The following is a 15,050-nucleotide window of genomic DNA, read 5'->3' as shown; positions in this document are numbered from 1 at the left end:
CCAGTAAGTACTGCATCCTTATTTGGAAGTAAATATGGATTAGTCATTGTTGATGATTATAGCAGATGGACTTGGGTGAAATTCATAAAGAGTAAAGATGTTGCTTGTGATGTATTCAGTAGTTTCTGCACTCAAATTCAATCTGAAAAAGAATCAAAGATTTTGAAAGTCAGAAGTGATCATGGTGGAGAGTTTGAAAATGAGCCATTTGAAGCTTTTTGTGAAAAACATGGAATTGTCCATGAATTCTCTTCTCCTAGAACTCCACAACAAAATGGGGTTGTAGAGAGAAAGAATAGAACTTTACAAGAAATGGCCAGAACCATGATCCATGAAAACAATTTACCAAAACATTTTTGGGCAGAAGCAGTGAATACAGCATGTTATGTCCAGAACAGGATCTATATCAGACCTATTTTGGAGAAAACAGCATATGAACTCTTTAAAGGAAGGAAACCCAATATCTCTTACTTTCATCAATTTGGATGTACATGTTACACTCTAAATAACAAGCTCTACCTAAAGAAATTTGATGCCAAGGCCCAAAGAGGAATCTTCTTAGGTTACTCTGAAAGGTCAAAGGCATACAAAGTGTATAATTCAGAGACACTCTGTGTTGAAGAATCTATGCACGTTAAATTTGATGACAAAGAGCTTGAAGATAAAACTTCAAAGCAAGGTGAAAGTGTTGCAGAGATACAGGTTCCTGAAGCTACTCTAGAACCTGATCAGATAGCTGAATCTGAAGAAAGTCCAGAAGCTGAACCCACATCAGAAGCGCAAGATGAAGCAGCTTCTGATGAAGCACAAGATGGCTCACATCAAGCAGATCCTCCCAGAAACACATTCAAGCACAAGTCTTCACATCCTGAGGAGCTAATCATTGGAAACAAAGATAGTCCAAGAAGAACAAGATCATACTTTAGACAAGAAGAATCAATGATTGGACTGATCTCAATGATTGAACCTACAACAGTTGATGAAGCACTTTCAGATGATGGATGGATCTTAGCTATGCAAGAAGAGTTGAATCAATTTCAAAGAAATGATGTGTGGGATCTGGTACCCAAACCTCAGCACAAGAACATTATTGGAACAAAATGGGTATTCAGAAACAAGTTGAATGAGCAAGGAGAAGTAACAAGAAACAAAGCCAGACTTGTTGCACAAGGGTATAGTCAACAAGAAGGCATTGATTACACTGAAACATTTGCTCCAGTTGCAAGATTGGAAGCAATTAGGTTACTTCTTTCCTATGCAGTTAATCATGGCATAATATTATATCAAATGGATGTCAAGAGTGCATTTCTTAATGGAGTCATAGAAGAAGAAGTGTATGTCAAGCAACCTCCTGGATTTGAGGATATTAAATATCCTGACCATGTTTTTAAACTGAAGAAATCACTATATGGCTTGAAACAAGCTTCCAAAGCTTGGTATGATAGACTAAGTAATTTCTTAATCAAAAATGATTTTAAAAGAGGACAGGTTGATACAACACTCTTCAGAAGGACCCTTGGGAAAGATATTCTTGTTGTGCAAATATATGTTGATGATATAATATTTGGTTCTACTAATGCATCTCTTTGCAAGGAATTTTCTAAGTTAATGCAGGATGAATTTGAAATGAGCATGATGGGAGAGCTGAAATTCTTCCTGGGCATTCAAATTAATCAATGTAAAGATGGAGTCTATGTTCATCAATCAAAGTATACAAAGGAGCTTCTGAAGAAGTTCAAGCTTGAAGATTGTAAAGTGATGAACACTCCAATGCATCCTACGTGCACCTTAAGCAAAGAAGATGAAGGAGCTAAAGTTGATCAGAAGTTGTACAAAGGTATGATTGGTTCTTTGTTATACCTCACTGCATCTAGGCCAGATATTTTATTCAGTGTATGCTTGTGTGCAAGATTCCAATCAGATCCTAGAGAATCTCATATGACTGCTGTCAAGAGAATCTTCAGGTATTTGAAAGGAACAACTAATCTTGGACTCCTTTATAGGAAATCCTTAGATTATAAGCTAATTGGATTCTGTGATGCTGATTATGCTGGTGATAGGATTGAAAGAAAGTCAACCAGTGGCAATTGTCAATTTCTGGGTGATAATCTTATATCCTGGGCTAGCAAAAGACAAACAACTATTGCTATGTCTACAGCAGAAGCAGAATACATTTCAGCTGCAAGTTGTTGTACACAACTACTTTGGATGAAACTTCAGTTGGAAGACTATCAGATAATTGCTAACAGTATTCCCATTTATTGTGATAATACTACTGCTATTTGTTTGTCTAAAAATCCAATTTTGCATTCAAGAGCTAAGCACATTGAAATCAAACACCATTTTATCAGAGGCTATGTTCAAAAAGGAATTTTAGATATACAATTCATTGATACTGAAAATCAATGGGCTGATATATTTACTAAGCCTTTAACTGTTGAAAGGTTTGATTTTATAAAGAAAAATTTGAACATGCACTTTGCGTCTGATTAAATGTTTGCTTGCTCCTGAACAGGATTTTAGGTTCTGAAGTTAGTTCAGAAGCAGTAGTCCATCAGAAGCTCTTTATTGAGGTTCTGAGGAAAACTCGCTTCTGATGATGACGTCAGCATCTGAAGTCCAGAAGCTGAATTTTATGCTTCTGAATAGTAGAGTTAGTGGAAACGTTGGGAGTTACTTTTTATGGTAACTTCTGGCCCACTAACTTGGTAGTTACTCTTAAAGTTTCTGACGTGGCCTGTCTGTATTGGTGTATAACTAAAAACGGCAATGATGATTTAATAGCTTTGAAAAGTACTTTCACGCGCCCCCAATTTGTCATTAATGTTATGTTTGTTTGTCTCTTTTGAATTGCAATCGTTTTTACTCTTAACACTTTGTCAATTTACACACTACTCACTCACAACAAACACATTTGCTTTCAAACCTGTACTTGCGAAGTAAGCGCATTATCTCAACCCTAGAACCCTAAAATCATCATCTTCTTCAATCATCGATGGCATCATCAAGCTCAAAAGTTTCAGAATCTACTTAAAGCATGCAAGGCGCATCAGAATCTGGGTCAGTGTACAAAGAAAAGACTGACTATTCCAATCAACTCTCTGATTGTTCAAATAGAATCACCAGTGGACTTTGCTTCACTTAAGAAGTACAATGTGGACATGAAAGGGCTGGTAGATACTCAGAAGCTATCTGAGTACTTCAAGATGCTGAATGGGCCAACTTATGCGAACTTGGTCAAAGACTTCTGGTTAAGGGTTGAGGTCTTCAATGGAAAGCCTGCGAAGGTCGTAGGTAAACAAGCTGGGTCGAAGAAAGGGAAGATGACGGTGGAAAAGAATCCCACCTCCTTCAGTAGCTTAGAAATAAGGTCTGAAGTGATGTGCATTCCTATAACCATCACTGACGATGTTATAGCTAAAGCATGCAGAGTGGATGCTGAAGGCAGGTTCCAAGAAATCGTAAAGAAAAATGACATCCTGCTGCAAAGCTACTACAACATGCTTCTGGGTGGAGACTCAGAGGCCAAGCCTTCAGAAATGGAAATTCACAACAGGATGTTGGTGAAATTCTGCACTGATTGCTTCTTTCAAAGAGCAGGAGGGTCTGATCAACCCAACAACCAACAGAAGCTAGCAGTCTATTTCATGGCTATGCTTGAAAAGATAAATTTCCCAAGATATGTCATGGATCATCTCTGCTGGGCTATTAATGAAGGCACTGTCAAAGGAAGGAAACAAGTGCCCTATGGAAGATTGTTGTCTGAGATCTTTCATCAGGGAAGAGTGCTGGAATTTTTGAAGAAAACAAGGGATGCCTCTGATGAATGTTTCAAGGCCTCTACTGCTGAGAAAACTATCAGTAGCAAGACCTTGCATTCTATGCATGTTTTCAAGAAAGCCCCTCAAGATGAAAAGTGGTTGGAGATGACCACAGAAGAAACTGAGATTATCACGGACTTTCCTTCCATCTTTAAGGAAAGTAATCCTGAAATCTTAGCTAAATCAGTAGCTGAGTATGTCTTGGAGGAAGATGCAAGCTCTCAGGAGGAAGCTGCTCCTGTTAAAGTGAAGAAAGTCAAGGGTGCTACTGATAAGGGCAAGCAACAGAAGGTTGCTAAGAGAAAGAGAGGGAAAGCTGAAACTGTTTTCCATAAAGAAAAACTGGATGAAGCTCTGGATGAGTTAGAGAAAGAAGAGGCTGAGCCCAAGCTGAAGATGAAGAAGGCACCTGTGCAAATGAAAACCTCTATGATTGAAATGACTCCTGCCAAGGCCAAAATGGTTAAGGAATATGCTGCTAATGAGATAGCAGATAGAAAGGAGAAGAAGAAAATTGTTGCTGCCTCTATTCCTGGGAAGAAGAGAAATAGAGAAGAAACTGATGTCAGCAAGAAACAGGTTGCTGCCCCCATCTTTACTCCAATGGTGGAAGTAACTTCTGATATGAAGATGGAGGCTGATGAGCAAGCTGTTCAGATGTTAGCTGAACTGAAAAGAAAGGAAGCTCAGTACAATTTGGAGAGGGATCAAAGGCTTAAGGCTTCAGGACTTGAAAAGTGTGATGAATTCTTCAAGGAGAAGTTTGTAGAAGTCAAGGAAGTGGTTGATAAAGTTTCGAAGAAAGTTGGAACTTCAGAAGCAGTCCTAAAAGCACCAGATGCTACCACTTCAGTAGCTGGAACTTCAGTCAAGGTATGTTAGATTCCAGTCACCTCTACCCCGATCTCACCCTCTTCACCACCAGCACCTGAGCAAGAAGAAGACACTTCTGTCTTGGATAATCTTGTTCAACACTACTCAGGTGAATTACATCTGGTCAAACCTAACTCAGAGAAAGCCTCTGAGACAACTCCAGAAGCAGCTGCTTCTGAAAAAGTTGTTTCAGAAAGCCCCCATCAACAAACACCTGAACCACACAAACCCACATCACCCCCACAACAACAATCACCATTAGCTGACATTGACCCCCAACTCAGCATTCAAACACCAACTTCACCACAACAACCACAAACCAACACTGAAACTGTCTCTCAACTAAACCAACAAACAGAGCAAACTTTACCCAATCCCACTCCAATGGATATTGACACTCAGCAAGTCAATCTCCAAGCCTCAACCTCACACATTGCTTCTGACCAACCATCATCCTCAACTCCATCTTAACAAATCACCATTCCAGAATCCAACCCTGTTCAAGACCTTGTCCTTAGTGATTCTGACCAATCCTCAGACCTTGAAACCCTTGAACAACCACCCTTGGACATCCTAGAATCTGATTATATTAATGTAAAGCTACTCAAGATCCTCTCCGAAATGCATAATCTGGTGGATCAAAGAAGGACAATTGATCTAACCAATGCATATGAGGAAGAATGGGCATCAGTTCAGAGGAGAGCTACTGAGATGATAGAGGCTGTAAAGAACAAATGCATCAGAATCAAGGGAGCTACTGTCAAAAGATTGCTAAAGGATCTGAAGCAAAGACTTAGAGCTGGAGGTCCCAAACTGCTTCTGGCAAACAAGCCATTCTTCTCAGAAGCTGACTACTTGACCAGAGAGGCAAGAATGTTCAAGCTGCTCAGGCAGAGGATGGCACAACAACAACAGGAAGCCAAAGCAAGGGAACTAGAACTTCTTCAGAGGCAACAAGCTCTTGAAGAACTGGTGAAGAAGCAGGCAGAAGAATTAGAGAAGATGAAGAAACAACAACAAACCAACCCTTAGTTGCACACCTTAGTGTTTATATTTTGTTTGTTGTTTGTTTTAGCTACTTTAGTTCTTGCTTATGAACATTTCTTGTTTTATCTTTTTACTGCTTCTGATGCTTAGTTGGTTCTGATTCATGATTGCCTGGATATTTTTTTAATTTTACTCAGTTTTTTTTATGCTCTGATTATATTTTTGATGAGATTATAGGTTTTAATTTTAGTTATACTCTCTTCTTGTTTGAGTTTTTCTCAAATTTTTTTGTCTTTATTGCTTATTTGCTTTTTGCTAATGACAAAAGGGGGAGTATATGTGATAGTATTTAAAGGCTCTGAGCCCCATTAATGATATTTGAAAATTTTGAAAAACTTCTATCTTTTTTGTTTTACCTAAAGAGGGGTGTATCAAAAAGGGGGAGTATCAAATTTCAAATAAAAATTAATTGAACCACTTTTCTCATCTATAATTCATTTCATTTAAAGCTCTAATGTTATTATTCCGCGTTAAATGAATTTAATTAACCTGGATAGAACTTAGGGGGAGCTTACAAACCTCACCTTAAAGACTATCAGACTCAGGGGGAGTTTGAGCTTACAAACATCAGATTCTGAGCTTACAAACCTCAGAACCCCAAAGTCAACTTGTTAATTAAATTAACAACAATTGATCAATTTTAAATACTATTGTTTGTCATCATCAAAAAAGGAGAGATTGTTGGAACAAAATGTGTTTAACAATGAACCTTAAGGAGTTTTGATGATAACAAGGTATTAAAAATTGTAAATTGGACTAGCTAATATTTGTTCAAGTGTACAGGACCATAATTAAAAAGTTACATCATTTATTGGTTCTGAATGAGCAAATAAAGAGCAAAAAGGAATCAACAAAATTGAAGCTTAGACGCTCCTGAAGGCAACTTGCTCCTGAAGAGAATAAGCGCTCCTGAAGTAAAGCCGCTCCTGAAGTTAGTAAAGTGCTCTTGAAGAATAGTGCTCCTGAAGACAAGAGGTCCAGAAGCTGCATCATCAGAAGCTGCGTTATCAGAAGCTGCCTCATCAGAAGCCATTTCACCAGAAGCTGAAGATCAACTGAATTTGAGAAATTCAAGGATTCAAGAGCTGTGTCATGGATCGAAATTTATCAAAGGACAACAAAAGATCAGTGGAATTTTGCAACGGTCATTTCAAAGGTGTTTGAAGACATGTGCTTGCAATTTTGGACGAAAGCGTTGACATTGTACTTTGTACGAACTGTACAACCACCTTCTCCACTACTCTGTTTAGTGTCCACGCTACAAGACAAGAAAACAGCTCCAGAATACGGCTTCGCCTGCATAGATGTTCCTTTGGATAAGGAATGGATTTCAAATTGGTTCTTCATAGGACAACAACCAAATCAGACAAAAGATCATTGGTGAAAGATCAAGCTTCAACAACGACTCTTTGATGTGCTGGCAATTTCACAACGTCTCTTTCAAACCTCTATATAAAGGACTGAAGACTTAGAGAATTGGCAATGTTGAACGAAAGACTCACAACATTTTTACAAGTGCCAAACCTCTGCTGAAATTGTTCTGCATTCACTTAGAATTTCTGTGTCTCAAAGTTTCATCTTAGAAATTCTTAAGTTATTGAGTCTGTATCTGATTTGTATTGTGAGCACCTCTGATTGTATATCAAGTGTTCAACCTTAAACAATTTTCTGTGTAATTTTGTTTAGTTAGAAGTCTCTTGCAGTTGTGCTTGAGCAGGGAAGTCTCTTGATTGTGTTCTTGAGCAAAGGAAGACTCTTGCAAAGTGTGCTTGAGCAAAGGAAGTCTCTTGCAGGTGTGCTTGAGCAATTGTAATCAGATATTACTCTTAGTGAAATCTCCTTGGAAGTGCAAGGGGGGACTGGACTACTTCCGGATTGTGGAAGGAACCAGTATAATTGCTTTGTGTCGTTCTTCTTCTCTCTCTCTCTCTCTCTCTCTCTCTCTCTCTCTCTCTCTCTCTCTCTCTCTCTCTCTCTCTCTCTCTCTGTTTTATTCCGCTGCATTTAGATTCTGATTACCACTTCAGAAGCTGTCTCACTTAGCTTCTGACCAGTGTGTTCAGTTTTTAGGAGAAACGAAGAATTTTCCAAAACACAATTCAACCCCCCTTCTTGTGTTTTTCTCACCTTCAAGTTACACAACTAAACTCTATATATAGGAACACTCATGTATCATTTCAATCATCTTATACAATTGTTTCTTGGTAATGACTCCTAAAGAGAATTACACAATCTATCTTTCCATTGCATTTGATCTAGAACCATGGAATCCTTTGATTCATAACAAAATCCACCTTAAATCATTAGCATTGTCTTCAGAAAACTTTCCTACACATTTCATCCACAATTAGTCATCTTTGAGTAATTTGAGATGGTCGTATCTAAACGCAGCACCACTTCTATGAAGAAACTATTGAGCACCATCACTAGTCTTAGGAAGAAACTTGTGAGTGTTGTCACTTACCTTCCTCCAAAGCCTCTAGGCAAAGTTACTATGGTTGTTGTCCCTAAATATGATCATCAACTTCTATAACATGATATCGTTCCAACAAGAGAATCAATACTCCACAATCAGGCTTCAGTGGTGGAGTAACAGTCGCAAATGATTACTACGCAATTGGAGTCTCAACAATGACCTGATGTCACTATAGAGATCACGACAACAAAGTAGTCCCTAATAAACATGATCTCGTTTGCACCTATTTAGGACCTTGGAAGATCAGGAACAAACACTTGACAACAACTGTAACTCCAAAAATAGCTTCGCGATTAAGCAAAAATGCAACTCCAAAATCCCTTAAATAAGGACATCGAACTATATAAGTTATCTTCATATTTAATAAGTGACCTTGATAATCATCATCTCGCTAGGTTAACTTCGTTGTACAAATCATCGCCTCGTCATCTCGAACTAACAACCATGGGGACAATTGTCCTAACAGGACCAAGACTCATCCAAACTAACCTTCACAGATGATGACTGCATAATGGTGATTAGACAATAATATGTTAATCACATCCGAAATCTCTCATCAAAATCACTAGTTTTCTCTCCAAAAGTCTCGAAAGGCTCCAACATATATATAAGGACCTGAACATCTAGAAGAGTACTATCATTTTCCTACCTCTCACTCACCTCAATATATATATATATTATAAAATACTCATACCTTAATTAAGTGAGCTAATTGTTAATTTTTCATATATAGTCTTAATTAGGTAAACAAATACAATTTTGGATCCAGAACTATATGAGGAACAAACTATATATATGGGTTTTGCTAGAAGACACCTTTTATGAAGGTGTCTTTTAGCAAAGTTATAACTAAAAAGTGGAAATCACACCTTGAGGTGTGAGTTGCTAAAAGACACCTTCATGGGTGGCTTCTAGCAAAACCCTATATATATATATATATATATATATATATATATATATATATATATATATATATATATATATATATATATATATATATATATAGGGTTTTGCTAGAAGCCACCCATGAAGGTGTCTTTTAGCAATATATATAGTTTTTTAATGTTATATTTATAACATATAACATATTATCTGTGCCTGATGTTTATAACCCAATAATGCTATATGATCCAAACAATATGAGAAAAATTAAAGTGGCAAAAAATGAAAAGAGAAAAGCCAAAAGATCATCACATATGAAAATTAAGTATATCACATCAACATGCATATAATCAAGTGAAAAAAAAAATTCACCAGCCCAGTTCAACTGAAAATAGCAAATTATGTACATCACTCAATCACACTGAAAAAATTAGACTTACCCTTTTCACCATTCTCTGCATCTACAATTTAATACTGGCAAAAATCAGGAATTTTATATCCCCCAACCCAAAATTTCCTTCCTTTTAATTATACCCCCACCGTAACCAAAATTAAAAAATAAAAGAAGATTACAGTAATCTCCAAAGGTCTTCCCACAAGTTTGTGTATAAGACAAGCAGAATTTACTGAATGCACTGCTGTTATTATCTTCTGTGCCTTTCAGGAAATGATTTAGCAGGCTGGAGGCTACGCCTTAGTGGAGCCCCTAACACGATAGTCTGCGAACGCGTCACCATATCAACCATAGAAGGAGTTTGGTACGATTGCAAAAGACTAGAGCTATCAGTAGAATCCCCTCGTGTCGTTGCTCTTTGTGCTGAATGCGAGCTCAATCCTGACAGAACATAAGCTCTTCCAGACTGCTCATAGACATGTTGGCTCGCCATTCTCTCCTGCATTTGCTGTAGTTCAGCAGCAAGTGCAATGCATAACCGATCACCAGCTTTAGCAGAAACTGATTCAGACAATGTCTTATGACAACTATCTAAGACAGAAACTGCAGCAGACAATTCTCCGCGTTCGGCTGCAACCCTTGCCTCGGCCATCGCCTCGGCTGCTCGAAGCCTATTTAGCTGTCTGTCTACTTCGATTGACACGACTTGTTCTCTACCTATGTTAGGTCTCTCGATTTTTACTTCACTAGTTTCTGCCAATGCTATCATTTCCTTTGTTATAGGATCTCTATAAAAACCTTTAACATTCAACAATGACATCTCATCATTAGAACTACCAATCGGAACATTGACTGTCACCAAAAAGTCCCTCTCTTCTTCGGCATACAAATCTCCGACAGTAATAGAAGCCATTCTTCCATCAGCAGTCAAACTAGTTCGATAGCTTCCTGCTTTTACCGAACCAAGTTGCAGCTGAGGATGAACACACCTGATTTCTAACTGTAGTTCCTGCACTACTACACTCAAGAGTCCCCCAATACACTGCGCAAATGCGTCCTGAATTACGTCCTCGGCTTCAATAAAAGAAAATGTACCTCCTGATATCTCGGAGATTGAATGCATTGAAGTAGCATCGTGGTCAGCGCCGAAGCCAAACGCGTGCACTGGTATCTGCAAGCCTACACTGCTATTATTACGATGAATAGTGTTTGGGACAAGTGACTGGTAATTTGTTCCGACATTGGGTCTACTATTGACTGTGTATGTATCTTGTCCATCAGAGAGTAATATTATGCTGGAAACTGGATTCTTCCACCGACGATCGGAAAACACTTTTGCACCTTTCCTCAAGCCTTCGGCAATGTTTGTTCCGCCATTTGAAACCAAAGAATTAACAGCTTGCAAGGCCTCTTGCCGTCCGATTTCAGTCATCTTTCGAAGAGGAAAAATGCGACGTGCCGTGGAGGAGAATGCAATGACAGACAGACGGTCCGAGGGACCCATATTCTGAATGACAAAACCCATAGCTCGTTTTAGCAATGCCAGTTTAGTACCTAACATGCTGCCACTGACATCAAGAACTGTAACAAGGTCTATTGAAGCACGAGAGTTTTCAACTGAAGGTGGTGATGAGTCTGCATTGTTTGCGGGAATATTTTGCTTACTCTCTGACTGAGGTGCTTTGAGATGAATTAACACGGCAAAGGCGTCACGGGAAGCTGATTTTGGAACTGATGAAACCTCAGGACATGTTCTGATCTCAACTTTATCTATTACATTGTGATTAGCCTCATTATTATTGCTGTTGCGAGGAATTGAAGCATGTTGATCAATAGATTCATCATCATCAAAAATAGCCGGTTCAGAAACGTGATAAAGTGACGAAATCTGTCCGCCTGCATTAGCTTGAGGAGAAGGAAGCCTCCTTATGGCAGTTGGCCAGCCATCTTCTCTTGTTATTTGACTGCTTCGAGGATTAAGAGTCGGGCTCTGAAAAGGAACTTCTTTCCATTTTGATCGACAAACGGGGCAAATTTGGTTCCCATGTTTTACATTAGAAGTGATACAGTGGAAATGGAAAGAATGAGAGCACTCTGCAGTGAAAATGGCATGGCCATTCCCTGGTTTCATTGTGTTCAGGCATATTGCACAAGTACCCTGCAGATTATATGGATAAAAATATCAGTAAAAGAAGGCATAGTAAGCGCCACTATGGCTTCCACAACTATAATTTGAACGAAGTAAAAACAAGATTCAGATGCAGAATCAAGACTATACATGACATAGTCAACACAGGAATCCCATTTTTATCAACCAAATTCCTTGTACTAGACATAAAAAAAATATGTATATAAAAACACTCCACAAAACACTAATATCACTGTTTGGATAAGAAACTGAATTAGCTGCTTATGTATAAACTATTTCTATAACTAAACATAAAATAAAGTCAAACTATTTTCATATAAGCTATAACTATAAGTGGTTTCGATAAGCTATCCTGGAGAGTTTATGGAAATAAGCTGAAAGCAGCTTATAAACATGTCATAAGCTGCTTCTATAAGCTCTCCCAATAAGTCTTAAAAATGTATGTACTAGTAGATAAGCTCAAATAGTTCAACTCAAACATGCCTTATATCTGAAATCAACATTTATAAAAAGTGTATCAGAGCATTAAGATCCCCATAAGCTTTAAAAATTTAAATTATAAATCTTTCAACAATGGAAGAACTCCAGGATGTTAACACAAGCATCCTCAAGCTTTCACAACTATGTAAATTTGCATATTCCCCAAAGACATATTAATAATTTAATAACTGTGATTTCAAACTAAATTTTGAAGCCTAATTGTTCAAATAAAGCTAATTTGTAAATTTTACCGTGGTTGAAAGGTAAGCCAACTAGTGGCAACAACCAGTCCTGACTGCTAAAGAGTGTGTTTTGTTTTGTGGTAACAAAATTTGATTTTGAATGAATTGATTTTATAAAATTGATTCCGACTAAAAGTGCGTTGAACTGAATGTAAAGTGAATTATTTATTATTTATGTTTGAATTCAATCATGTAAAACTAAGTTGAACAATGGATATGCGACTAAAAATAATTTGTAGAGGCAAAAGCTTCAAGTTAGAATCAACTCCTGTGGCAAAATCAATTATACTCGAGAACATCTTAACATGTCAAAGTCAATTCTACACCTCTAGAATTCAAATTGCCTCCTTCAAAAGTTTCGTGGCAGTCTATATATGGATCAAAGCATTTTAAGAAAAAATTATTATTAATCAAAGAAATTCAGTAATGAAAAACATGGCCATTCTAAACTAATATGACATTAATAAGTTTTAAAAAAAAAAATGAAAAGAAAAAGAAACAATTCACTAAACAGGCAAATCTGAACAGTGCAGCAATAAAGTAATCTTTAAAAAATGCAATATTTGCAAAGGTCACTATTAGCACATTATAATGTCTAACACTGCCTTCTTGTCCCACCCAATGTAGGTCCACCCCACTTATAAGACCAAATGCATAAAAAGATGAAATAGAATATAACCCATCTTTACCACACATTCCCACCTAGATGCCAAGATTCTCAACTAAATCCACAACTTATACTCCAAAGTTAAAAATAAGGTCAACGTTTATTGGTCAAAAACCTTTAGAGTACAGCAAGAGATGATAAATAAATAATTAAATAATACAAATACAATAATCACAATACTTTAGAAAATAAAAGACAAAGTACTAAGCCAAAGTCTCTAATCACAACTCTAGAATTGAAGCTTTCGAGACATTGACTAATAAAATATAAATGACATCGAAAGAAGGAGAAATCAAAGATGATTTATTCAATGATGTGGCATTTTATTTTATTTTATTATAGTAGAGTATATTACATTGTTTATCCTGCATAATTCCAACTTTTACTTTGTCTACAGAGTTGAATATCACAATCAATGGTTATGGGGTCATTTTGTTTTGTTTATGTCCTCATTCTTAGAATGGAAAGAAGAGAAATATAAAATAATCTATGTAGTTCGAAACTCAAACACTTCAGATTGAAGGCGTGTCTGATGACCGGCAATGGATACTGTGTGACAAAACACTAATATATGTAATTACATTTGATCACTTCTATCTATTTTTTTAAATTATTATCGGTATGTACTACGTGTCAGTGTCGTGTCCCGTATCACTATCACAGCTTGATAGGAGATAATGCATCCACAGCCACATCCACAAAATTGAACAGTAAATAAGTAATGGACTAAACAAGAAGAAGGGTCTTAAATTCAAAACATTTCTAGTAATGGTCCTCTTCTCCACTACAAACCATTCCCCACCTATAATGGGTTTGAAAACAACACAATCAAGAATATAAATGCATACAGAATAGTCAAAAAGGAATGAGTCACACTCCACCCAATTGAAAGATAAAAAGACAAACCAAAACTAACCCTTGATTATAGCTGATATTGACCTTCATCTAACCATAATCATTAATCACACAAAATAGTAACTAAGCTTAAGATGTTAGTAATAGTAACTTTCTTCTTACACTACCAAAAGGAAAATTCAAAAAGATAAACAAAAAAGTAATCAATAAATGTGCCTACACCCAAACACTGTGTAGCACCGGAACGTGTATCCGGTGTCTAACACTGACACATGTGATTATGTTCAATTAATTGACGTGTGTCAGTGTTGTGTTTGGTGTCCGTGTCAGTGCTGATAGCCAAATAGTGCAAAACTTTTCACTTGAATCTCCATGGTAGATTCAATGGTGAAGAAGAAGCAAAAGGGTAACTTTAGAAACAACCCAACAACAAAAAATGAAACTTTATATCCAAACAAGTAAAAGGGTAGTGGAAAGTGCAAACCTTGGGTGATTTGAGTAACCGGAAACCAGAGGAAGATGGTGATTGAACACTTTGACTACAACCGGAGGTGTCACCGGCAAGAGAAGAAGCGGTGGAAGAGGTGGCGCCGGAGAATCTTGCGGCGGAGGAATCATCTAAAGGTTGTGGAATGTGAACACAAGAATTTAAACCAAGGGCTAGTTTCACTTTTCTCCATTTACTTCCCATAGTTTTTTTTGTTACTTTTTAAGGCTAAAAGGGTTGAGTTGAGAGTTTTAGAGGATTATGGAGTGGCCCAAAAGGGTGTGGAAGTTGGAGATGAATGTGAGCATGTGAAAGATTTGAACTTTGTGAAGAAACATGGTAGAAATGAACATGGGGAAGAAGACAGTGGAAGATGGGGTTTAGGTGGAGGAGTGGAAACTAATCAATGAAAAGTTGAGAGAGAGAGAGAGAGAGAGAGAGAGAGAGAGAGTTTTAATTAAATGGATTAATGGATGAATGAAGATTGAGGTGAGAGATGATGAATGGTGGTTAGTGGTCAAAAGATGGAGTGGAGTAGCTCAGATGAAAAATCAATATTTGTAATTCCATTTATTTCAATTAATGTTGGTATATTGATTAAAATACACTTTTAGCTCATAGTTTTACAATTTGTCGATTTTGATCTCCAAGTTTTATAAATAGTGTTTTTACCCTCA

General features: G+C 37.2%; 1 protein-coding gene across 1 annotated transcript; it reads right to left on the bottom strand.

Moving 5' to 3' along the window:
• Positions 1-9,382: 9,382 nt before the first annotated feature.
• Positions 9,383-14,904, bottom strand: LOC146930380 (Zinc finger (C3HC4-type RING finger) family protein). Its single transcript, XM_085701924.1, has 2 exons — positions 14,371-14,904; positions 9,383-11,651 (listed from the first exon to the last, which is right to left on the bottom strand). The coding sequence occupies exons 1-2, from the start codon at positions 14,575-14,577 to the stop codon at positions 9,744-9,746; spliced, it is 2,115 nt and encodes a 704-aa protein (XP_085558050.1). The 5' UTR covers positions 14,578-14,904; the 3' UTR covers positions 9,383-9,743.
• Positions 14,905-15,050: the final 146 nt, after the last annotated feature.

Source organism: Medicago sativa, chromosome 4 (genome assembly GCF_051527215.1).
Source record: "Medicago sativa cultivar Bolivia chromosome 4, Bolivia_mono, whole genome shotgun sequence".
Classification (NCBI taxonomy): Eukaryota; Viridiplantae; Streptophyta; class Magnoliopsida; order Fabales; family Fabaceae; genus Medicago; species Medicago sativa.
The sequence above is the reverse complement of the archived record's forward strand: the minus strand, read 5'-3'. Positions and strand labels throughout refer to the sequence as shown.